General features: G+C 36.4%; 4 protein-coding genes across 11 annotated transcripts in view; 1 reads left to right on the top strand and 3 right to left on the bottom strand.

Moving 5' to 3' along the window:
- Window positions 1-2,133: 2,133 nt before the first annotated feature.
- On the bottom strand, window positions 2,134-7,963 carry LOC148653425 (fibrinogen-like protein 1-like protein). 3 transcript variants are annotated; one of them, XR_015941664.1, is made up of 4 exons: window positions 7,789-7,962; window positions 6,055-6,216; window positions 3,548-4,960; window positions 2,134-3,517 (listed from the first exon to the last, which is right to left on the bottom strand). XR_015941664.1 is itself a non-coding variant. In XM_088648437.1 (3 exons), the coding sequence occupies exons 2-3, from the start codon at window positions 6,197-6,199 to the stop codon at window positions 4,266-4,268; spliced, it is 840 nt and encodes a 279-aa protein (XP_088504563.1). In that variant the 5' UTR covers window positions 6,200-6,213; window positions 7,789-7,963; the 3' UTR covers window positions 2,134-4,265. The 3 variants fall into 3 exon arrangements, 2 of the variants coding, with proteins under 2 accessions (XP_088504563.1, XP_088504562.1); XM_088648437.1 differs by having other exon boundaries at window positions 2,134-4,960; window positions 6,055-6,213; window positions 7,789-7,963; XM_088648436.1 differs by having other exon boundaries at window positions 2,134-4,960.
- Window positions 7,964-9,788: 1,825 nt separating this feature from the next.
- Window positions 9,789-14,432, bottom strand: emc7b (ER membrane protein complex subunit 7b). 2 transcript variants are annotated; one of them, XM_088648439.1, is made up of 6 exons: window positions 14,412-14,432; window positions 13,294-13,478; window positions 12,663-12,782; window positions 11,867-12,005; window positions 11,370-11,450; window positions 9,789-10,540 (listed from the first exon to the last, which is right to left on the bottom strand). In XM_088648439.1, exons 1-6 carry the CDS (start codon window positions 14,415-14,417, stop codon window positions 10,391-10,393), a joined length of 681 nt encoding a protein of 226 aa, XP_088504565.1. In that variant the 5' UTR covers window positions 14,418-14,432; the 3' UTR covers window positions 9,789-10,390. The 2 variants fall into 2 exon arrangements, with proteins under 2 accessions (XP_088504565.1, XP_088504564.1); XM_088648438.1 differs by lacking the exon at window positions 14,412-14,432 and having other exon boundaries at window positions 13,294-13,679.
- A 196-nt stretch (window positions 14,433-14,628) lies between these two features.
- On the bottom strand, window positions 14,629-23,840 carry katnbl1 (katanin p80 subunit B-like 1). 2 transcript variants are annotated; one of them, XM_088648434.1, is made up of 11 exons: window positions 23,636-23,840; window positions 22,750-22,804; window positions 22,009-22,139; window positions 21,614-21,651; window positions 21,216-21,495; window positions 20,446-20,561; window positions 19,423-19,473; window positions 19,245-19,334; window positions 16,930-17,034; window positions 16,342-16,435; window positions 14,629-15,912 (listed from the first exon to the last, which is right to left on the bottom strand). In XM_088648434.1, the coding sequence occupies exons 3-11, from the start codon at window positions 22,123-22,125 to the stop codon at window positions 15,880-15,882; spliced, it is 924 nt and encodes a 307-aa protein (XP_088504560.1). In that variant the 5' UTR covers window positions 22,126-22,139; window positions 22,750-22,804; window positions 23,636-23,840; the 3' UTR covers window positions 14,629-15,879. The 2 variants fall into 2 exon arrangements, with proteins under 2 accessions (XP_088504560.1, XP_088504559.1); XM_088648433.1 differs by lacking the exon at window positions 22,750-22,804.
- Window positions 22,844-25,268, top strand: part of acp7 (acid phosphatase 7, tartrate resistant (putative)) — a 39,933-nt gene continuing 37,508 nt past the window's right edge. For 2 of the 4 annotated variants that reach the window (XM_088648424.1, XM_088648423.1), the window contains exon 1: window positions 22,847-23,375. The gene's annotated coding sequence lies outside the window, so the exon portion shown is untranslated. Of the gene's footprint in view, window positions 23,376-25,268 lie in introns of all 4 variants that reach the window. The other 2 variants (XM_088648428.1, XM_088648429.1) reach the window with 2 other exon arrangements.

The following is a 25,268-nucleotide window of genomic DNA, read 5'->3' as shown; positions in this document are numbered from 1 at the left end:
TGCTTTTATCGTGATCCATAAATGACCTATTTTCAGAGAAAATACTGAATAAATAAAACATCAATTACTAGTGCACTGAGTGGAAAGAAATTACTAGATGCTTGGCTTTATCTTCCTATCAGGTATGGGTTTGAAATGGCCTACTCAAATATTGCACATGACATGCCACAGATAGGATTTCCAAGTACTTCAGTTATTCAAGATGACACTGAAGTTTTAGCACATAAGGCAAAACATTACAGTTCTTCATTATTTATGAATCAGATGAGGATAAACCTACAATAAAATCCTTATCTGATATGCTTTTAAGCAACAATGGAAAAGAATTGTGCTGCATTTCTAAATATGTCTGTTTCAGTTGCACAGGAAATTACAACACAAAGCCAAAATTGATATTTCAAACATTTTCAAATACAATACAGCATACATATTACAAGGCACACATGACTGATTAAGTATTATTCATTCAGTCATAAACCAGTAACAATTATTCATTTTATTGAATGTAGTTATAGTCCAGCTTCCAGTATTACTGCATTGGCTAGATAAATTTTTTCCAAATAAATATTTCATTTTTAATGCTTTGAATGTAAATAAAACATTCAAAACTCCAGTCTTTTCTGAGGAGTGCAATTTACTATTCCACTGTCCTCAGAACCACCCAAAATAAAATTATAGGACTGTATTCGTATGCACGATATGCATTCGTCTACATCTCAGATTTTTTCCAAAAGCTAACCATATATTGTTTCCAGTTTATGATCTTTTTTCAGGTGTGTTGTGGCTCCTTTGAAATACCAGATTTTACAAAGGGATATCTATATAAATTTACAAAAGATTTACTGTACCTCTACTTTAACTATATTCTACATGTAAAATCTCAAATCAAATCTATCACAAAACATTTAGTAAGAAAACAAATGACATTGCTGTAAAAAAGTAGGGGAAAAAGCACTTGTTCAGTTCGTTCTATGCTGTACTTTATGTCAGGCCACATATTTTCATTAACACAGAATGGTTTCCCTAGTAATGCAGCAGGGGGAGTACCTGAGCTTCCCTGGCAAACTATTGCCAGGTTACAGAGATCTCCTTACAAACTGCATTCATAGCATCCAGTAGAGACATTTGGTCAAAGGGACATTTATCCCAGCAGCCATATCAACCTGCAACTCACAGATGACAGCACACTGAAGCCTTACAGGTGTGAGCTGGGTCAGTACCTGAATGGGAATAGAGCTCCTGGGAAAAACTAAGGTTGCTGGTGCAAGAGGTGCTAGTGGGGCCAGTAGAGAGCGCTCAACCTGCTGTCTGTGTGGGTTCCAATGCCCCAGTATAGTGACGGGGACACTATACTGTAAAAAGGCGTCATCCTTCGGATGAGACATAAACCCGTGGTCCTGACTCTCTGTGGTCATTAAAAGTCCCAGGGCGTTTCTCGAAAAGAGTAGGGGTGCAACCCTGGCGTCCTGGCCAAAGTTACCATTGGCCTTTACCAATCAAGGCCTAATGATCCCCATCTCTGAACTGGCTTCATCACTCTGTTCTCCTCCCCACTGATAGCTGGTGTGTAGTGAGTGTACTGGTGCACTATGGCTGCTGTCATCCTGGTGGGTGCTGCATATTGGTGGTGGTGGAGGGGAGTCCCTATTACCTGTAAAGCTTTTTGATAGGAGTACCCAAAAAAAGTGCTATATAACTGTAAGAAATTATTATTATTATTATTATTATTATTATTATTATTATTATTATTATTATTATTATTACCATCATCATAGACATTGCCTCACAAGGACAAAAAACAATCCTTGATGGGAATAAGATATGGAAAGTACAGTACATAGGGAACAATTGCATAAACATGGGTTCAAACCACTTTCACTTTACAGGAGTGGGGGAAAGGGGCTGTTAAGACTGTCAATAGACTGTTAGCCCCAACCTTCTGTCCATCTTCAGGTGCAACAAGTTTTATACAGTATATAGAACATATACTTAGTGATATTGAGCCCAGCTTTATCCACATATATGAATACATTTGGAACCACAATTACTTCTAATTCCATTATGCTCTAAGGGGTCAATAAATAAAACATGGTTAACCATTCACCAGTGTAGAGCAAATATCCACTGGAGACCTTTTTGTTAAGCAGAAGAGGAGTTTATTGTATATTTGGCCAAAGAGAAGCACCCTCCCTGCAATTTGTAGGATGCTTCTAACAAAAAAAGTTACAGCTGACCTTTTGATAAGGAATACAAAGAGCTTAAGTCTCAAAAAGAAAAAAACTTAAATCTATTTTGATTTCTATTGGTTAAGCAAACTTCTACCTTAATCATAAGATGTCCACATAACTGAGCTAAATCAGTGTTTTCTAAAATCAGGTAGTTGCAATTGGCCTTCTACACAAAAACAATTATTTGAGATTCTTAAAACAAGCCTTCTTTGTGTCTGCAGGCCCCTGGTTTTATCAACGGCAGGTACATTTAATGTTGCAGATGGTGTTTTGCTAAACATAGTGTACAGAGAAAGAATTTAACCCTTCACTGGAATGTGTCTACAATGATGCTACAGTATGTAAGACAAAACATAACTATGATGTCACCTTACCTGCACATACTGGTACCACAGCCTCTTCACTCTGTAACTATTTGTTTCAAAGGACACCCTGTAGAGCTTCTTCATTCTGAGGAGGTATTGTTTCAACCCCGGTCAATTACTGCAGGACTGACACTTGAAAATACAGTAATATCTGCACAACAGCAGCCTGGATTTCCTGCATGTGGCATTGTTTGCAAGAGCCACTTCAAAAATTGCAGCCAACCTGTTCAGCATTGAAATCCTTGTCTCGGCCACCAGAGCAGGGGTTTCTGTTAATTCTTTTAAGGAACGCACTACATTTCTGATGGATAAAAAGGATGACCCCATAAATATCAGAAGAGAGAAAACCCCACATATGCATTTCATACAGTAATGTTTTACTGTGTATTGAAGTTATATGTGATCTCTTTCCTATTCTGAAGTATGAATTTTGTAACAATTGATGCTACAGTTGAACAGGTCAAATTAGGCTACAACCTTTGGGTAGCCTTGCACAATGACAGACCATGATTTAGCATACAGTCAACAATGTTCTCTACCTCTTTGAGCAGCTCTTCTCTGGGCTTATACCTCTTATACAGTATGTGATTATGAACTGAGTGATAATTTCAACTTTGCGAAAGATTATTTGCATGTGTGTAATAGTGTGTTATATTAAAGTAATTGTAATCAATTGGGAGCAAATGACTATTTGTTTTGTAATCTGTAGAGCCTTGTTTTTACTGCTTTGCCGATCAAGTGTCTGGTATTTGGATTTTTGCTGAAAGCAATGATACATTTTTACTGTTGCGATGAAAATGTGTCTGTTTTGCTTATTTGGGTTTTGGTTTTGATAATGTTGTGATGTGAACCACAGTTGCATTCAAATTGTCTTAGCAATCAAGAAAAACTGTAATTGTGCAACTAATTCTGCTGATAGCATTTCTCATATTCTCGGTCACACTGTTTCAAAACAAAAGCATAAGTACCAGTTTAGGACTAATTAAGATGTCAAAGAAGTTAAATTGAATAGCAAACACAGACTGAAGTCTGAAGTCTGTGTTTTCCAAGGCTTAAGTTCTCTTGATTTGTCTCTTATTTTTGTTATTGGCAGTTTTTCAGGGTATTCCAATCCAGTATCTTCAAATTTTTGTTCCAAATGTACCTCAACTTGATTGAATCCCAGACCCAATATTTTCCCAACTGGAAGTTGATCTGAACTATCTTGAAAAATACTTAAAGGTCTCATTAACAAGATCATTTGTTCTATTAATGGTTCAACTACATAGCTAAAAATCCAACAGGCTTTGAATCGAGCACTGGGGTTACCAGGACCAGGACTAGAAACCCCTACTCCACACTTACAAATTGATTATGATTAATCTGATTGATCTCCATGATGGTGCTTCATCTCAAAATGTGACTGTATTTTAGAAGAAAACAAATACACTTAGTGGGGTTTCAATTTTAATGTTGCAGTTAACTATTAAATTAAAAATTAACTGCTCCATATCTTTTGACAGAACTGTAAACAATATCAGAAATTAAGAACAAGGAAGGAAACATTTCAAGCCTTGCCTTCTCTACCAGCACAAATATCAAACCAAACAGGAGAGAAGTTCAAACATTTGTAGTTTTACTGTTCAATCCAGAGTAAATGGCTTTCTGATAATGGAAGGTTGAATGAATAAAGTTACAGTTCATCCCGTTGACAGCTTCCTGTTTTGATGACTTTAACACGATCCGTGGGCCTCACCATCATCCAAGCATATTTGCAGATGTGCTCTTTGTTGCAATCTTTCTGCCAGTAGATGACATTACGTCTGTTCAAATTAGCACCAGCACAGGCATCGTACCACCAGCCACCTCCAGGTACCCCGAGATACTCCAGTTTGGCACAATTCTGGTAAAAGTTATCATTGTCTCGGTCCTTGGTTGTGAACTTCTGGTTGTCATGTAGGTAAGCCTCTGTGTCCTGGCTCAAGGCATCCACAGCTGTGCCCTCGAACAGTCCCAGACGGATCTTGTACTGGGATTCCTCACTTTCCACGCGGAAGGGATCATACTCTCCAAACTTGGTGACTGCATCCTTGTCTACAAGCTTGATCCCAAGTTTGTACAGCCCGCCCTTGTTAGTCAGCTGGTACAGGTACTCGTTTCCTAGCCAGTGGTCACTAGTGATTGACCCGAAGCCCATCTTGTAATCTTGCCATGTCCTGTCGAAGTCCACGCTGCTGTTGACTGTGATGTGCTGCACCACGGTCCAGCCCCCACTCTGCATATCACAGAACACCACGAGGGCAGACTTTGTAGGCTGGATCATGTAGATACCATCCCTAGCCTGGCCTCCTGAACTCTCCCAGATCTCAAAGCAGTCACTGGGATAGTCTGAATTAAGGATGAAAGAATCATTAAGATATGTCGTGCTCTTGGGCAAAACTGGTAGTGGGTTTTAGTATTTCAAATGCACCTACAGCATAAAGTAGAGAAAATACATTTCCTTAATATTAATATGTCAATGTTAAAAGATTACACCTGTAGATACTCTCCTATATCCTTCTGTTTCATTTCAACTTTCCATTTCTCATTGATCTTGCAGAGAATAGCAATGTATTTCACTAGTTTTAGGTGTATTCTTTCCTCATGATATCCAACCATCAATTTTAATCTGATATAGGGTCAGAGTGGAGCCACAGCGTATCCTGGGAAGCAACAGAAGGTCACACCCCAGATAGGATAAAAAAAGAAAATCATATCTACTTCAATTATTTTTACAAAACAATATCACAGCTTATAATAACAGAATTATAACTAACTTCAAAACAGAGGGATACACCTTCTTCAAAGAAAAGGTTGTCTAGTCCCCAAAAATGTTATGCTGAAATTGGACGGTTACTATCTCAACACTCTGTATATCTCCCATCTCCATAAATGCTTCAGATCTGGAATTATCATTGTCGATGACAATTCTTTTGAAAGCTGTCAAGTACTTTATGACAACATTCAGCAATAAGTGAACTTTGACCTCTTGTCCAGAATACAAATCAAAGTATTGCTTCCACGTTGTGTATGTGGTTTGACCTATAGCCCACATTACAAACCAACACAGTTGACATGAAACAATGTGTTACTTCCATCTTTGACTTTTAGCAGAGACAAAACAACTTGAGTGAAAAATTTCAAAGCAATGTCAGTCATATTAACTGTACAGCAATCACATGACTGAGATGCCTGTTTCAGAATTAAGGGAGTTAAAAAAAAATATAGAATTATTGCTTCTAGTAGCAACTGGGACAATCACATACAGCATGACAAATTATAACACACTTATTTTCAGAATAAAATCTGAAATATGCAGGTAAAGAAGAAAGGTTATTATATAAAATGTGGACTGCCTCGTCCAAGTAGTCTTGTTTTTAAGCAGTGCATTTATGCAAAAGTATAACAAACATGATTCTTCAAAAGCCTATGTAGTTCCTTACCTTTCTGGTCCAGGTTCAAAACAAGTTTGTATTCCTCTGGATTAAGAAGGTGCACATTTTCCGCGGGAGGAAGTTCTGTTTGAGTCCCCACCACACAAAGCAGGGACACTAACAGAGCCCACTGCCAGTAGCAATTAGTTTTCATCTTTCCAAAGCCTCCTGCTTACAAGTGAAAATTCAGTAAAGCAAAACAGTCTTGTGCACAACAAAATTAAGAACATAAAAATGGTTAAAATGAGGGAAGTCAATTCAACCCAATTAGCCTGCTTGCTAGAATGTATATTGATGTAATTCACACCTTTCTTGAAAGAAGCCAAGGTTTTGGCTTCAGTAAGGTTTCCGCTTGTTCCATACTCCCACAAGCCTTTGTATACAGTAAATATGTGCCTCCAGTTCTCAGGATTTCAAAGCACTTCCAAGTACTGAAGCTTTCCCCTGTGATCTCTGGATTGTGGTGCACTGTTGGGGGTGAAGGAGCCCACTTGGTTGACTTTAACAGTGTCTTTGAAGATTTCAAATACAGCACTTGGATCAGCTCCCCTTTTAGTTTTCTCTGTCTATAACTGAAAGCTTCAGCTATTTTGACCTGTCAGTGTAGGACATTCCAGGAAAGGCCTTGAGTGTATCAGACCCTACGTGTATTGCACCAGTCTGGACTGAATTCAAAGTTGTAACATCTTTTTTCATAACATGTTGACGAAAACTGCACTGAAGTTTCTAAATGAGGTCTTAATAATGCAATGCAAAACATTAACAGCTCTGCTCTTCACAGCCCAGATTTGTTGAAGTGAAACAAGTCTTGATGAAAAGAGGTTTCAGAGGACCTCTGAAGAAGAGCTGTCCATTCTCATAAGGCTGGAAAGGGTTACAAAAGCATTTCTGAAGCTTAGACCTCCATCAATCCACTGTCAGGCAGTGTACAAATGGAAGAAATTCAGTATCACTGCAACTCTCTGTAGGAGCCATCATCCATCAAAAATCACCGAGTGTTGAGTCATACAACACTCGAGGATGTGTCAGAACCCTACATTAACAGCTAAGGGTCTGCAGCTGTCTCTTGCTCTGGCTAATATCTGTGCTCCTGAGTCCAAGATGAGATCTACACTGAACAAGAGTATTGTGCCCACGAAAGAAAGCACTGCTCTACACAAAACCCATTGTTGCCTGTCTCACGTTTGCCAAAGACCACCTTGATGTTCCACAATGCTACTGGAATAATGTTCCGTGGACAGATGAGACAAAAGTGGAAATCCACGACGTTATGTTTGGAGGAAACTAAATACTGCACACCAACACAGAAACCTCTCCCAACCATGAAGCATGAGCATCATGTTTTGGGGCTGCTTTACATACACCATATTATACGTTATAGGCTAACACCATTTCTTCTAAGAACTCTGACTAGTTAAAAAGAAAACTATCTTTTCTAAGGTAACTTTTGTGGGTTTATGTTTTTAAATCATAACATGGAGGAGGTTTGAAATTAAGCAAATATGTAATACCTATTCTAGAAATTCTTTGTACAAGTCTCCAAAAGTTTATTGCGAAATCCCAGGTGCAATGAAACAAACATCTGTACTATAGAATTGTATCCTATGCAATAAACACATTGAGCATTCAGGGGTTTCACTTTTACAAATGTAAGCTTCAGGCTGTCATAACAAATAGTTTTACCAACTGGCAAAAAATAATAAAGGGTTTCCGTATAAAAACAAAACATTGAAGTAATCTTACCTTCACTAGTACTTCTCCTGGAGTGTTAAGAGTTACTGATTGAACTGGCTTAACAGTTTGTTACAAATCTCAGGCCGGCAGGGATACTGTACTTTGACTGCAGCTTACGTGACAGCAAACACCGGAGTCCAAGCTGGCTATCAGAAACTCAGAGTCCAACAATTCAGCTTCATCTACACACTGCTCTACCCTAATTAGTACTGGACTTTAAACGAGTGGTACTCCAAGACTCATAACTCAGGTAAAGGGTTAAAGCTCCACCTATGCACTGCATACATGTTGCATACGGGGTGGCATCTTTTTATGATAAATATCATGTTGGAACTATTAGTGAACCTAATTAGTTACTTTCCTGTTTAGAGAGGTTTATTACAGCCAAATAATTGATAGCTTAACTCTTTATCATTCTTACCCTATGCAAATAATAGATTATTGTTGCACCTGAGCCTTTGCAACAAATAAAAATGAACTGAAGAAAATAATGAAGGACTTCTGAAACCACAGGCCAATCTAAAAATAGTTATCAACCATTCACATCAACATGATGTCAATGTTTCTAATATTACTATGCATCCTTTTAAAAAAAGCTCTTGATTAAAAAAAAAGATTAATTTAAGAGGTCACTTAAATGAAACAAGCAAATAAGTGTCTCATATAGTCAAGAGAGCTACTCTTTTCAATTAATTTTCTAGTTCTCAAGCCACGTAAGACCTTTCTATATTTTTTCCTGCAAAGCAAGGGATTTTGGTTCTGTTGCAAAATTTCTTGAAGAACTTTATCACGTTCACGCTTATTTGGAGCTGCAATGTTTTGCAATGGATGCAGTATCAACCATTCCATTGTCCACTGTGTTTCACTGGCCCTTTACCAAACACCCTTAAGCACAAAGGTAAAACAAGAACACAACACCTGCAAAACAGCAAAGAGTTATACTTGAGGGGGAGTAAGGCTACTACTTTATACCTGCAACCTAAAAGCCCATTTTCAAGTAAAGGTTCAGTTTTAATAACAGTAGTTTTGATCAACTGATGTTTTTGTTCTACTGACGGTATGTTCTGCCTACTGTTCAAGTTAAAATACATCAGATCCCAATAAAGAGCAAGAAAATACTCCTGGTCAAAAAGGGCAATTTTAATTTCAGAACCAAAACATTCATCCTGCACACAAGAAAATTTGACAAAATTCAGCAAGGCATTAATATCATTTGCTAAAACGTTACAGTGTTAAGAACTTGTATCTTGAACTGTACTTCCATATAGTGAACATTAGTTTTTCCAAGTACAAAATAATGAATATACATTCTCAAGCAAATTGACTAAAATACACAGTAAGAAACTTTTGTGTCTATGAAAATTTTAAGTCAGTGTTTACTGAGTGGGTTTTGCATTCCCATGTCCCACAGTCACTCACATTTAGTTATGCTTGAGGCAAAGAAACTCAAGTAAGAGCAGTGACTGTTTAAAACGAGACACTGACAAGGACATTGCCTTTATGTGAAGCACAGTTAATGATCTTTTGCAAAATGTAAGACTTTAGTCATCATGGCATAGCAGCAGAGTCATTTCTTTCTATGAGATGAAACTAGGGCAAGGTGAATATGTATATTTCTTTCAATTTCGTTCCATGAAAGAAAGACTTCTGAACTCAATCTAATTACTAAGCATACATTTCCATGATTACTGTGAATTTGTTGCAATTATTAGTGCTGAGCTTTTCCAATACTTGGTATCTCAACCCTTTAAGATGTATAATATTCACCTTACTGTATCAAAGTCTCTGCATCAAATCCGGTTTATATCAATGTTATCCAACATGTTCTCCTCAAGAAATTTACACATAAGAACACATTCTGAGAAACCATAGATACGAAAGTCTTAGGAATATATTCCATGTACATGATATTTCAGCACTACATCATAAAGACAGTGTTATCTGTTCTATGATATGGGTTAGTTGCAGGTGATAGGATAAAATTGAACATCAAAACAAAAGGCAGACAGTATGATCATCACAATTTTTATTATCTTTGTATTTAAATAACATTTGCTCTTTACATTCTAGAATTAAAAAGTGTTGTTTAATTTATAATAATCTAATGCAATGCAGGCAAGGTAAAGTTTCTATAATGAATATTCAGATCACGAGCTCTTACTCGTGTAGGTGTGGCTTTGTAACAGTATTATCACTTTCCAAAGAACTCATTCTAAAAGTAGGTCATTTCTAACAGGAAAATCAAGAAGGTTACTGGACCTACTGTGGTATAAAACAGGGTGATCCTTATTTTGTAGGGAATCCAATATACAATGTGCATACCTAATTGAAATAAAAAGTAACAAGGCATTCACAGTAAAAAAAGCAAACAGGCATTTCATTAAAAGCAATAAAGTATCCAGCTTTGTTGAAGGGAACGATCACGCCAGATTTGTTCTTGACCTCTAAGCTCTCCTTATTGCTTAACAGTCGCAGAAGTTGTGTTTTTGCAAATATTTTACTCTAGAAATTAGGTTGGGACGTAACAATAATTTAGAAAAATGGAAAAAAACACAGAACTCAATAAATGGTAATGCCAGGCAGTGCATTTACATTCCTTTTTAAAACACTACTACCTCCTCTTTACAGGACCACTCTTCCCACTCTTACTGCTGCTCCCAGATTTGCCAGATGTTTTGGAAGAAAACAGTTTTGTCATGAATTCAGATACATCTGGCAGCTCGTGATTGGGGTTGAGCATATTCATGGACTGCTCCATCTCCTGAAATTTAACACAGATTGTTTGGCGTTTTAGATTTCACACAACATAGAGGCAAGTGAAGCTTCTTAAAAGAGTGTGCTCGTCTGACTTGTTTTGATTTAAAATGAGAGTTTTTCTAAAATGAAGTATAAAGAGGAAGAGGGTTCGAGAAAAGATAAGCTAATGCGCATTTAATAAAGGTGCACTTTACAATTCTTAATCTGTCTCAATAAAACCATGGAATCACAGTGAAAATGATATCACTCTGACTCACTTGTCATTACAGAAAACTATCTTAAGTGTCAAAAGCAAAACATGTTTAATAGTGTAACATTAAAAAGCCTACTGACATTAATACCTTATAAAATTCTATTTTGTCTGACTTCTCAGAACCACTTGCTTATATGTTAGCTGTTCTTCCATACTCTGGACATTGTCTAGCTAGCACATAAAACCGAAGAGACAAATACTGTAGAAATACTGTAAATACACTGTTTAAAGTTTACCAATTTCGATATGTATTCATCTGAGTGCATAAAATCTGCATGATATTCCAAAAATAGCTTATTTAAGCTATGACCACATAGCTTTTGCTAAAAGCCCACGTTGTAGCTTAAGTGACACTAGAAAACCTGATCTTATACAAGTTTTAACTGTTACTTTTGTATCTGACTAGGAATACTAAAGGCTTGCATTTGTCAAAAACAAGTTGAACATTTAAAGTGAAGACAAGCTGAAGTTAACAAAAAGAAGGCTTGACTGTCTTTTCAAATAAAGTATTGGCAAAAAAGTAGATTATATTAGAAGGGATGGCACACAAAAATCTAATGCGAACAGAAGCTGAACTCACCCGTCTCATCTCTGGATCATTAGTATTCACAACCTTCGGCAGCAAGACGATAATCAACAAAGGAAGAACCATCATCATGACCTGGAAGAGACCAACAAATAAAAAAGCATTGTGGCAAATCAAAAAGCAGCTCTCAGAAACACCAATCAGATCAGTTATTTGTTTCTATGAACTACTAACAATTAATTAATGTCAAATGAATGCTTACACACTAAATCCTGGCAATCTACAGTTGAAGATTCAGCAACATGCTAGCAATTTAAATGTACAATGTAATTATTAAATAAATCAGTGGCATTTGATTTGCATTATTCTTAAATTTACAATCTTGCATTAAGAGCAAGATTTGAAAAGATAGGTTTCTAAGAAGTATGCAAGTTATTTTTGATGTCCAAATTACAATCTTCTAACTAATCCTTTGTTTTAAAGGGATCATTGAGCTACTGCTGCTCAACTTCAAAACATTTAAGCTACTTGTACTTTGGAAGGAAATATACCATTGGATTCATGAGGAAATCTGTCCATCCCCAGGTCTCCCGCTTCATAAAATAAGAGTGTGGGCCAGTAGATTTCATTTGAAGAGGGTATGGCAGACGCAGTACTTCAGACGTCTTTATGAAGTTTACCACTCTAGCCCTGGAATTCAGAAAGGCTAAGTTACAGGCCCCCTTCACATATCTTTCACTGAAAGCTGTAGAATTACTGCTACTATTGAATTTATTATATAAGTAATTAAAGATAAAAAACAAATTCTCTAGTTGCTAGTTCTTTTTTTTAATTTAAAAAGGTTTTCTTAAGTAAAAGAAAAAATACTAGCTCTGAATCACCCACATTGAGAAAAATAAACTTACTTTATACTTCTAACACCTTAAACCCATCAAAGGGATTGAGGTAAAGGGTATGGTCAATTTTATAACACTTTATGCGGCGGTAACCTCAGTTGATCAGATTGCATGTCAAACAATCGGAGTATCTGAAGTTACTGAAAAAAAAATCACTAAAAAAAATTGCAAGTCGATTCAGTGCAAGGTTAGTAGTAAGTTGATACATGGCAATTAACAGCAAATGACAACTGCACATTTTTTTTACCTGAAACTCTTTATTCCAAGATAAATTAAAAACTGAAAGGTTTATATAAAAATATTGTGCCTTACTGAAACAACATGAAGGGTATACACTAGAATTGAATGAAAAGGAACCAAAGCAATTAGGAATGATTTTTGGAGTTTCTTCAAATAATTTTGGCTTATTCAATGGGGAGCTGACATTTTTGGTTCACCATTTTACCATTACCTCATTTTGCCTTTGGATGTAATGTCCACTCGAACTGGATCAAATCTGTATGATGGTGAAATGATCTCGACTACATAGGATCCTGAAGGAACATCATTCACAGCGAAACTTCCATCAATTCTAGAGCGAGAAAAAATGTAAACAAAGTTAAACTAGCTGCAATACAACACACCACATATATAACTATTAATAATTGAAGTATAGTATAATCAACTAATAGTAATTCAATGTCATTTATTGCTTACAATTGAGTTCAAAGAGGTATTATGAAGTAAGATGCACTTCATAACCTTGACATGTTTGGTTCTGCACCTAAGTGTCCTACAGCAATGAATTCTACCACATTTGTGTTATGAAAACACTAATACTAAGTTAACTAAACTTAACTGGTACTACTGACAAACAAATGCATTTTTTAAAATAGAAGTAATCATATTAAAGGTACACTATTTTATTATGTTCAGAGACAGAAAGAGTGCAATAAAATAAACGAAACAAAACAGAGCACTTAAAAGTGAATTAGTGGAAAAATGCATCTATACACAAATTCGCCCTTTACACTAATCATCACAGTAACAGGTTCGATTAATAAAAACATGAAATCGATAAAGAACCAGATGAATTGACTCACTTCAAAAAGCCGACGTGTTCTTCTCCCTCGACAAGCACACGAGCAGTGGAGATCCAGTCCTGTGTTTTTACTCCTGGCACTACAGCACGGCCTTCAATCTTGAACCGATCTCCGTTCGCTACAGCACCGGCAGCTCCAGGCCCAGGCTCCGGCTCACTGAAGCTCCAGGACACCGAGACAAGAGCCTGGAAAAAAAGCCATACCAGCGAGTCTCTACAACGCAGCAGCATGATGAAACTCAGAAAGCTGATTCTCTTAATTCAGCTGAAATACGCACAATAACACTACCTTAAAGACTATGAATTCCTAGTAATGACTGATATGTATATACTACGCTACATTTACATCATTAATGGCAGTCCTTCCTCTCTTTTTAAAAGGGACGCACGTACCGTACGACAAAACTTTATTGAAAACCAACGTGAAAGAACAAAACGATTCGGAAATACAGAGCCGGTTACATGCGTACTTAGGAACAGAAAAGAAGAATTACACAATCTTTGTAAAACTACTAAGTGAAACAGGAAACGCAACTCAAAGCCACAAAAATAAAATTATTATATAGTGTAGTACCGAAGATCTTTATATTTTATTAAGCTCCACGGCTCTATATTCTCAAAATGGTTAATCGTTTATAATGTAAAGATTTAAAAGCTAAACAAAACTAGTACGAGAACTATCTTATTTACACGTAGTTGAAACACTGTGATACAACTTTCGATTTTTCGTCAAGACGTTGTTGCCATTACTGCAGAAGTTCAACGAGATCACATGGACTATTTCAAACTTTCAAGTTTCACGGACCTTGTTCAGATGCATACTAGATTTGCTTCTAGGCTGCCAAGTAAGAAAATAATACTTGTCAAAAGACTACGAATAAAAACGTCAACTTAACTTACAGTAGTCATTTATAGTCACAGAAATACAAAAAAACGTCTATAACATCAAAAATGCATTACAAAACTCAGTTGGTATTAATTATCCATTTCTTTTAGTGAACAATTACCGGTAATACTGTAAATATGGCAGTTTCCTTCGCCAATATATTTATTGGTTTCTCGTAAACCTCAAGCTTTACTATGCAAAATGTAGCTGTACATAAATGGTCTACTACCTACACACATCAGTCAAGGTGGTGCGTCTTCCACTAAAGCAAAAGTGTAAGAGGAAGGTTTAACTTAATACTGTACATAAAAACCATTAACGGTTGGAAATTCTATCTGAACTTGAAAGTGTAGATCCAGACCATTTCTGTGTTCAAGTCATCATACAGAACGGATATACAGTATTTATGGTCAGTGAACATTCCCCTTCAGCAAAAACCAAAATTACTCATTCCTGTACAACACTTTTATTCATAATAATCTTTATTTGAACTTATAAAAAACTTTTTAAAATTACATCATGTCAGGCACAGATGTAACCTAAATGAAATAAGACTTTTTGCACACCTCCAAATCACACTTTTTTTCTACTGTTTTAAAAAAGCGAATACTTATAAAACGTATTGCTGGTTAGTATTTTTACAAGTGCAACATATGTGGATCTGCCATTACATAATGCATTAAGACTATAAAATTAAGACCACAGGATTACTTTTGCAACAAACTTTACTGACACTTTCTTCTATCTCAACACCCACCCCCCTCGTCGGGAAGCAGAGGGTTGTCAAAATGAATTTGGTTAAGCATGGCTTTTAAAGGGACCACACAGCTTACAGATTGTTTCCTTGAGAAATATAAAGATTGTGTACTGAGAAACATGCAGCAATGTGATTTTTAAAAAGCACTACAACTCTTATAGTGTCATTAGGTAGCACCACCTTTTCTTCTTAAAAACAGTTATACATGCTGTCACAGCTAAGGGTTGGACTGTTGTGTCCCAACCTCTAACATGATACAATGGTTAAATGTCATCCACGTGTAACGGAACAAATATTTTATTTTGACATTCCATATATGTGAGACTGACAGTAGTGATACTTGTAATTTCCCCCCACTTTTAGTTACTGATTGAACATTTTTATATCACATCATATTCTTTGCAAATTTATTTAATTGTTGATTAAAAGAACAGTACTATGTACATAGTCAAGTATGTTTTTTTTTCACAAACAGGCAAATGTTCTAATAATTTAAAGATGCTTTGATATAGTTTCAAGCTCTTCACTGCAGGATTTTGTAACTTAAGTACATTTATTACATTCATCTATATACAAATGCACATAATATGGCAAAACAATGCTGTGCTGAAAATAGCTTGGCACTTCATTTAACAGCTTGGATTTCAACATCAATTCAGTGTCTTTCATCTCATGGAGTCAAATGTGCCCTTAAGCAAAATTTCCACTTCAATATGAAGCAGTCATTTGCAATTAATGGAAGGCTTTTTTACTGTTTTTTTTTTCTCAATGGGAGTATAAGTGTAGTTCTTGGTTCAGCTTCAATCCCAGTGTTGCTATGCTTTCAGGAGCCACACTATTTCAATGTGGAGTCTCAAGAGTCCACTGTGGAGTTGAAAAGCAGCTTTAGAAAACTGCAACAAGTGCAAGGAGTGGTTATTTTCCCTATGTGCTACATTTAGAGATCACCGCAGCTGTGATAAATAGGATTCCACAGTCTGGAAAACAAAGAAAAAAATGTTTAAATAAATAATCACAGTAGCTAATTTTATAATTGTACATTTTTAATGTTAAAGCCACAATTAAATAAGCCTTAAAAGTCATGTAATAAAGCAATGTGGACATTAATACAAAAGATTTCTTGAGTGTTTTGATACATACAGCAGTTCAGTAGTGTTTAATCACAATCCAAAATTTATTATTCCACAAATACATCCACAAGTACACTGCTTCCAGAGGCTAAATACAAATTAACACATTAAATAGAATGTTTAACATCTCTACTGCAATCTGGAACTCACTGAGGCATCCTCATAAAAATAGCCAAAGAGCAGTTTTCAACAGAATGGGTAAAACTGTAACAATAATATCTAGTGGGTAATATAATATTTATAATTTTATAAGATGTTTTTTATGTCTGCATATACCTTTGCTATGTCACCTGTATTTCCTGGAACACAACATAAATGTTTTCCCTCCTCCCACAGTTCACGTAACTGCTGCTTCATAATTCGAATATTCCTAAGGGAGAAACAATGTTATTTAAACTGTGGATAAGACTTTACAAAACCTTTCAACATTCCTTTTTATTATTGTGTTAGAGACACCGTCTAAAGAGTGGCAGTTTTTACTTTGGAAGACTACACTCATGTACAGATTTTTAAGTGTGAGTTCTTTGAATATGTTATACACCACACTCATCAGTACAACTCTTTAGAATCTTTACGTTTTTCTTCAACCCAGTTTATGGAATTACCAAATGTCTTGGCTCATGGCTACAAACTCCATGATGTAACAAAACTAATGTACAATGCCTAAAAAGCTTGTAACCTTTTTCTTACATTGTCTAAACTGTGCTTTTTCTTATTTTCAGTTTTCCCCTTATTGAAAACCTACAATTAAACTAAACAGAAACCAAGAACAGGTTGAATTAGAATTTAGTAGAGGGTGATATAAAATGTGTGAAACGGAAGTCGGGATTTTAAAACCTCAAGAAAAATACAGCACAACCTTACCTATCCTCAGAATGGCTATCCCGAGCATTTCTGCCATTTGCAGATAGTTCTGGCCACCATTTTTTAATAACAGACTGAACCCAGTGTAAACCAACTATCAGGTATCTGAAATACATAATGCAAGATGTTTATTCAGTTGAAATAAAATTCACTATTACATCTTGATCTTAATTCAGTGTTAATAAATGCACAGCTTGACAGGTTTTCCAAAGGAAGCACATCAGTGCAGAAATCTAGAAATCATTGCTCTGACAACAGCTACAGACACTAAATGATATTTGGCAGAACAGTTCTTGAAACCAATCAACTGTCTCTGAAGGACAATACAATTTTTAAAGAATCATGCTTTTGATTTTGTTTACCAAAACTGAAACAATGCCAAATTTAAAAATGTTTATTTGAGTTTCACTGATGTGAGTGCCTGTTTAACACTCCTACCAGAATTCAACATGCTGTTTTCAATCTGGCTCAATTAGGACGTCACCCCTTAAGGCGAGTTTGAATCAATTTGATAGAAGACATTTATAACTTAATTGTGATAGACATCTTATGTAACTAAAAACAAAGAAAACATTACAGAAAATCTTTGTGTAGGGAACAAAGAAATGACTCACTAGACTCAATACATATTAGTATTAAACAGGACCTGCTGCATTAAAAAGGACAGTGAAAACCTATAACATAAATTACATAGTTACATGTGTTCAATAAGTGATACAAATAAGCTAAAGCATCATGGAGCAGCAGTACTGTATGTGCACACTAAGATGTTGTACTGATACTGGTTTTGCTCATTAACAGAGCTTGATCTTCACTGATTCATGGTAACCTTAAAATGCCAGGTCCATCTCTGTCAATGTGTACCTTTCAAGATGGTATTTGATTTATATTTAAATAAATCTAACACAATGCTCCACCTACATAAAGTACATGGCAGGTTTTCTGGGTCCTTAAGTAATTTGAGAATTGTGTTTCTGGCACTAGTAGTCATTAAAACATAACATTTAAATAACAAACACTGTTGAAAGAACAACTGTTGGTCAAACCTTGATACATCTACGGTATTTGCAAATTTCTGTCAAAACTTACAATATTGTATCACTGTAATTGTAGCTTTGAAGACAAACTTTGAAAAGCTTTTAACTCACAACTGGCAACCCACTGAAGCTAAGCAGGTGTGAGCCTGGTCAGTACCTGGATGGGAGACCTCCTGGGAAAAACTAAGGTTGCTGCTGGAAGAGGTGTTAGTGGGGCCAGCAGGGGGCGCTCACCCTGTGGTCCATGTGGGTCCTAATGCCCCAGTATAGTGATGGGGACACTATACTGTAAACAGGCGCCGTCCTTCGGATGAGACGTAAAACCGAGGTCCTGACTCTCTGTGGTCATTAAAAATCCCAGGGCGCTTCTCGAAAAGAGTAGGGGTGTAACCCCGGTGTCCTGGCCAAATTTCCAATTGGCCCTTACCAATCATGGCCTCCTAATACTCCCCCTCTATGAATTGGCTACATTACTCTCTGCTCTCCTCCCCACTGATAGCTGATGTGTGGTGAGCGTTCTGGCGCACTATGGCTGCCGTCGCATCATCCAGGTGGATGCTACACATTGGTGGTGGTGGAGGGGAGTCCCCATTACCTGTAAAGCGCTTTGAGTGGAGTGTCCAGAAAAGCGCTATATAAGTGTAAGCAATTATTATTATTATTATTATTAACTGTGAAAAACAAGATAGTAAACTGAACAGCAAATGTAAGCATTGATCCACAGTGTGTAGAAGATAACTAATATCACTCAAGACAAGATAAATATTTTTAAATTCAATAGTAAAGCACATTTATGCCTTAAGTCATTCACAAACCTAAGTGTTTCCTAGGCATGGGTATTGTCCTGATTGCTTTAACATGAAATATACTGAAGATAAAATAGGATGCATGTTAAGCCTGAGCAGTGGTAATTTCTATTTATAAAGCTTGTATAACTACAGCAATATAATTAAGTTACTCGCACATAAAACAACAGTATGTGCACTAGGCACCTGAACTAATAATTTTCTAGTGCCAGAAAAGACTGATGCAATGTAGAGTTTCAAGTCTAATACTAATACTACCATTGTGTTCTTGTACAAGGCACTTTATTCTACTTGCTCCAAGCAATATGCACCTGGGTTCTTGAACCCATGAATGTTCTACAATGAGCTCAGAGTCCTGACTCCTGCTCCACACTAGTCCCTATGTGGAACCTTAAATCACTGGACCTTCGCTCTACGAGAATGAAAAGTGTGTACAACTGAGTAGACAGTGCACATACTACAGGATACTTACTCTTCATATTTACTTTTAAGTACATTTTTTACTAGTGGTAGGAGGTCCACACAACAGCCAATTGATATACTTGATTTCTCATCTTGAAGGCTAAGATAGGAAAAAAGAAACATTCGGTTAAAGTAAAGAAATTGACTTTAGAAAATCTGATATTACTTTATTATATTTAAAAACTCACCTTTTTGTAATTACAGGTAAGCAATCAACAAGTACACCCGTATCTTGAATTCTAAAGGACAAAAGAAATTAATAGATTTTCAAACAATATTTGGTACAGATTAAATTGGTTACTAGGTCAAATCACTCAATACCAATTAACTAGTTTAAATTTTTTTTAAAAAATGCAAAACTCAAGAGAGACATACCTAGTTTGTGAAGACGGCTGGCTCATTTTAATTTTCTGTATACCTGATACTTTCTAAAAGAAAAGCTTTCTGTAAACTTTTCACAATATTAATGGAGTACAAAAAGGAGTATAACATGCAAAATTGCATAAATCTGTGCATTAATTCACCTTTGACTTATTAAAGACATTACAAAAACTCAAAATACCAGGATTCTCCTGATTAAACTGTAGATAAGTCAATTTTTACTTCTGTTTAGTAATATAGTATATATTGCTACTGTTGATGCATTTGCATAGCCCATGTTTGTATCTGCAAAGTAGTATAGTGCATTTAAATGTTAAGTTTAATAAATTACATTAATCATTAGCTTACTTATCTTTAGGTGTGCATGTTCCTATATATATTTTTGTTCTAATCTTATAGCAGTTGAAACCTGACACCCATGATAGTACTAGTAGTTATGGAACAGGGCTCACTGATACTGAACCTGGTACAGAACGTGACATTATCACTTGAAACCTGGAGAGCACTTCCTACCAGTGAGACGCTGAGAAGACCTTAGAATCTTTACTTATACTGAATTTCTCTGCAGTCGGGGGAATCTCATTGGTTGTAGAACTGCACTTGTCACTGTTATACTGCACAGTATCTATTAATTCACTTTGTAATAAACAATTCTATTTATATTGAAGTTTCATTATTTCACAGATTTATACTAGACTGATCTTTTTACTTCAAAAAATTTTTTTGGCAAACACTGTTGCATTTAGAACTACAATAACAAAATAAAGCATACAAAACATTTTTAATTAAGTAAACACTTCAGACTTTGGCAAATTTGGTGTTCATGTTACCTGATCAGATATGCAACTAATTCACTAGTATTTCTTCGCCACAGAGTGAGAGCTACGTTTAGCCTGAGATTTCTTCCAAAAAGCACTTGTGTCATTGTATCATGATCCTTTGATATCTGTTGGAAAAGAAAAATGTATGTCTCTGGTTTTGATTTTCAGATATATTGCTTGCATTTCTAACAAACAATTCACAAGGAAAATCATGCACTGTTGTATTCAATACAAAAAACTGAATTACCTTTCAGGTCACAAACAACTACAGCAAATTTTGCAGAATGACTTTATAATGTGTAATGACAATTTATAAATCAATGTTGCAGAAGCTAGATAAAATCAACTGGCATCTTGGTAAAAAAAAAAAGTGCTGCTCTGGAAACCAGAAATCAGAAACAATCTGGGGATTAAGGAAATGTCCTACGGTGGGAGGTTCAAAGAACATAACCTTTCAAACTATGTGTTAGTGCATTTATAACTGAGAACTGGGGGCACGACTTTATCTAAAGAATGGTGGGAAGTAGGAAAAAGCTACCCATAGACATAGTGAAAACAGATCACAAAATAAACTGCAAAAGCCTAAAAAATATTTTTTCTTATGCAACCTGATGTCTCTTCTGGAAGAAGAAAGCACAATGCTTAGTGCTGCAGTATTTCAAGCCTATGTGTTATTAAAAAAAAGATAATGAACATTTCATACATCACTGAGCATATACCACACTACTGAGCATCAAGAATAACTACAGAGAGCCGAAGAGGAGTGCAGTCAGTCTTACCTCTGCAAAATAATCGCTGTATTTGGAACCTGCACCCTCCATCCTTGTGGATCCTGCAGAGTTCAGTGGGAACCCGCAATGATCATCATTGTACAGTCTCTCATGCAAGCTGCCTGCACAAGCCAGTTCATTTTCCTTATTTGCCATATCACAGCTCCGGCTTGCCGAGGGCTGTCTCCGCCGTCCGCCGGAGCTTACAAATACGTGCCGAGTCTTTCTCTTGCTGGATACCACCCTTTTGACTTTGGTGGAGTTCTGTCCAGTGCAACCAACTGAAGATCTGTTAAGGAAGGGGTCAGGCAGCAGTTACACAGCAGAAAATAATTATGGCTTTTAAAAGTTAAGGTACTGGAAAACTGAAATTCTCTAACCACAAAGGTGCATGAAAATAAACTTACCTCTTCTTATTTATTTCTTCCAGTTTAAAAAAATCCACCTGAAAAATAGAAATAAAAATATTATTGGCCTTAACCTTGGATAGCAGTGGGACGAAGTGGTTTTAAGGTTCTGTAATTAATATTCCTGGATTCATATCCCCAGTGAAACACTGCTGTTGTACCTTTAAGTCAACTGCATTAAGTAAAATATTTAGCTGCAAAAATAAATTAACAAACTGGCATAACCTCATAACTTCTATCTTTGCACTTTAAAAATTACTTATAAAACATACCTTGTCTTCAAAAGTATAAGTAAAATATGTAAATACATTGTCTGACAGCCATTTCAAATATTAAAGAGAATTACTCTAAATCCTTTTCTGAATTATTTTAGGTTCAATAAACCAACCTCTTACCTCCTTCATGTTCTTTTTACCAGAAGATAGCATTTTTTGTTTGAGAAGTTCATTGGGTAGAGCCTCCTCAAGATGCTGGAAATCCTTAACTTCAGCATCATGTTCTCCAGAGGCCATAATACTGTAACTTTCTTAATGATAAAAACAAAACAGGGATGATTTTCATGCAACATTACCAATGCAACATTATTTTATGGGTCATAATAACTAACGTTGTCACAAGATCATACACTTCGTCTTTGGAATTACAACCCCATACCTTTCCAAGAGTCCCGCTAGATATTCTACTTTTAATTTTAAATGTGTTTCAGGGCAGGTTGAACAAGAAGCTCGTTTCTTCTGACAGACCGTTAACAACACCACTTGTAGAATATGTAAAACTTCTACAAATTATCAAACTTTTTATGGGCATCTATTGAGTGCAAAAAGAGCAGTGTCGTATGCATCGGCCGGTGTTAATAATAAAAACTGAAACCAACACGAACAAAGATGTTACCATACAAAGAACATGCAGCCAGAGAAAACCTGCTAAAATGTTCTTATAGCGGCATGATGGCCCGGACTTTTCCTCGTTTCAATACACTCAGCCAGCTAAAGTTAAAAATCCTCAGTCACCAATCTGTTTTAATTAAAGCGTCTTCTGATACACTCTAAAACATTGCCCTGCGTATTTTGTACATATGTTTTGAGATCCGGTTTTTCAACTGAATTCACAACGGAGGCGTAAAGAACAGTACACACCTAAAAGCGCCGTCACCAGTGCTCATCCCTCATGGAGAACACCAACCCCTATCGTCTATTAATAGAGTAACGACATTTCTTTGACAAATAAGACAAAAAAAAATCGCCTGTAGAAAAATAAACTTTTAAAACTGAAAAACGACCAGGGTGACAGCAGTCCGGGAAACGGGCGCCGACACAGACATGGTATGACAGTTCGCTTGGTCGGCGAACAACAGAAACTTTTACATTATCGTTCCATTTGATTTTTCTACGATTACATATAAAAAAAAACATAAAACTGTATTTGAACTTCATCGGGAAAAAAAACATTACGCGAAAACGACCGAAATTAAAAACTGCTCTGCCCATTTTACCCACAATCCAACTGACTAATATGCTTACTACTCACCTATTATTTCCACAACAATATGGCGCAGTTTTAAATACACAACTGGATTACTGGATCTTCTAAGCAGACTCTTTTACAGTATTAAGCGAGTTCAAAAGGTTGGAATGCAAGGATTAACGACAAATTATAAGTGACTTCTGGTGTCCGTCTGGCCCAAGGGGCCCCTTCAGACCTGACTATATCTTAACCGGTTTCAAGTTCGTAGCTGAAATAAAATATACTTCAAACACTTCGGGTAAGACAATTTTATTTTTCATTCGTGCCACAGCACATGCAAGCGAAACATTTGTTTAGAAACTCTTAAGAGTACATGGAAAGCTGATAGTGGGGCCTACGTACAATGTACCGAGTAATACTGAAGCAGGAGCGGCATGCCTAAACTATGCGTTTTAGCTACAGAATTACTATTACTTCTTTTGAAAACGATAATTGCAAAACAATTCACAAACTCATCTTTTTAGCGATTCTCTGCTGCCCAGGAAAAAAGTCACCTACCGTTACATTTTGAAAAGGTTTATGGGGGATTCTCGCAAGTGAATGTCCTCGGACGGTGGTATTCCTTTCCTGTATTTCTTATCTAAAATTAAATATGTAAGTGTCTATTAAAGTAAAAATATAAGGAACTAAAACACACATTCACAGTCCCCCAGCTGAGCCTGCGCCATTCAAACAGAGGAACACGGCATGTTGGGATTGATGTGACTAGGCAGTCACATGGGCTACTGCGCCCCCTAGTGGCACGACGAGTCCAGGAGTAAAATAGGTGGGATCCCGTGACACCATATTAGAGCAGCTGCCGGGGGCTATTTCTGCAGCTTGAGTGCAAACTGCGTCGATAGTTGTTTGAAAGTGGGGAGAAATCAGACTTGTCCTATTTGGAGACATTGACGACATCAGCAAACGCAGCAGAATAAAATGTGGACATGAAATGACACTTATATGCACTACAAAGCAATGACGGAGAAACAATAACGGGCAATTTGTTGGCATTGAATCTTATTTTAGGGATCCGACTCATTGTATTTTAATCAGTGTGGATGAGAATTACTTTTAAAAAAGTTACTTCTTTAAAGGTTTGTGTTTTTAAATAATTGCGAAGTTTGGTGAAATTGATTATCTGCAAAATGTATATTACTTTGAGGGTGGAGATAGCGCAGTAGGTACTGTAGGTCTCTGCATTTAGTGGTAGGTTGTGGGTTTAAGTCCCTATAATACACACTGCTGTGTAAACTGGAATCAGCATTTTCATCAGGTAATCCCAGCGATACCTTGGCGTCCTATCCGTGGAGTGTTAGGCTGTACTGCCCGACATTAAAGGCAAAGAACGGGATGGTCTCTGACCTAATGAGCCGCCGTAGCTTGAATGTGTTACCTTAAAGTGTAACTATGTGCACTGACTGCATGGATCACTCTAACGCTATAAAATTATTTTCTTCCCAATAACAAAGTGTATACCGCATACACAACTAACTGAAAATGGATAATGTATCAAGAGAATATTTCCCCAGCACTTTTAATAATATTCAGTTTTGATTCATTAAATACTTATTATGCTATAATAATGCTATAATTTGAATATTAATAACCTTCCAAAGTTCCCACTTGTTGGGTTTTCAACTTCTACACACTAATATTATTTTGTATATGTAGAAGTTCCCAAGCCACATGCCAGGCTTTTATATATAGATTTCTCATCAGCCTTTAACGCCATTCAACAACACTTATTAGTGGAGAAATTACTATCACATTTTTAATGTAGACTTTAATATTGTAGGTTGGATCTTAGACATTTTGACCAACAGATCACAAAGATTGAGGGTAAACGGTTTTATATCAGAGCAGCTTTGTTCTCCTACTGGGTCTCCTCAGGGCTGTGTGCTGTCCCCCATCCTATACATTCTATATACAGATAGCTGTAGAAGCCCTTTGAAGGACAGACATATCATTCCGTTTGCTGTTGTAAGAACTCCTTTCTTAATGTGTCAAAAACCAAAGACATGATGATTGATTATAGAAAGCAACCACCAGCTGCAAAACCAACAATCATCGAGGAGCTAGAAATTGAAATTGTCAACAGTGTCAAGATACTAATCACTTTGCACAGGAATACTGTATGTAAGAAGAGTCA

Source organism: Lepisosteus platostomus, chromosome 10 (genome assembly GCF_059453375.1).
Source record: "Lepisosteus platostomus isolate fLepPlt1 chromosome 10, fLepPlt1.hap1, whole genome shotgun sequence".
In the NCBI taxonomy this organism is placed as follows: Eukaryota; Metazoa; Chordata; class Actinopteri; order Semionotiformes; family Lepisosteidae; genus Lepisosteus; species Lepisosteus platostomus.
Note: the sequence above shows the minus strand (reverse complement) of the source record. Positions and strands in the feature narration are given on the sequence as shown.

Bases quoted from the DNA above. Each gene is read 5' to 3' on its own strand.
- LOC148653425 (XM_088648437.1), bottom strand. From the start codon at position 6,199: ATGAAAACTAATTGCTACTGGCAGTGGGCTCTGTTAGTGTCCCTGCTT. The intron at 4,961-6,054 runs GTAAGGAACTAC...TCCTTAATTCAG, and splicing joins TTTGAACCTGGACCAGAAAG to ACTATCCCAGTGACTGCTTT.
- emc7b (XM_088648438.1), bottom strand. From the start codon at position 13,523: ATGCTGCTGCGTTGTAGAGACTCGCTGGTATGGCTTTTTTTCCAGGCT. The intron at 12,783-13,293 runs GTGAGTCAATTC...TTCTCGCTCTAG, and splicing joins GAACACGTCGGCTTTTTGAA to AATTGATGGAAGTTTCGCTG. The intron at 12,006-12,662 runs GTAATGGTAAAA...TCTGAATTCCAG, and splicing joins ACATCCAAAGGCAAAATGAG to GGCTAGAGTGGTAAACTTCA.
- katnbl1 (XM_088648434.1), bottom strand. From the start codon at position 22,125: ATGGCCTCTGGAGAACATGATGCTGAAGTTAAGGATTTCCAGCATCTT. The intron at 21,652-22,008 runs GTAAGAGGTTGG...TCTATTTTTCAG, and splicing joins GTAAAAAGAACATGAAGGAG to GTGGATTTTTTTAAACTGGA. The intron at 20,562-21,215 runs GTAAGACTGACT...CTTTTCCAACAG, and splicing joins ACAGCGATTATTTTGCAGAG to ATATCAAAGGATCATGATAC.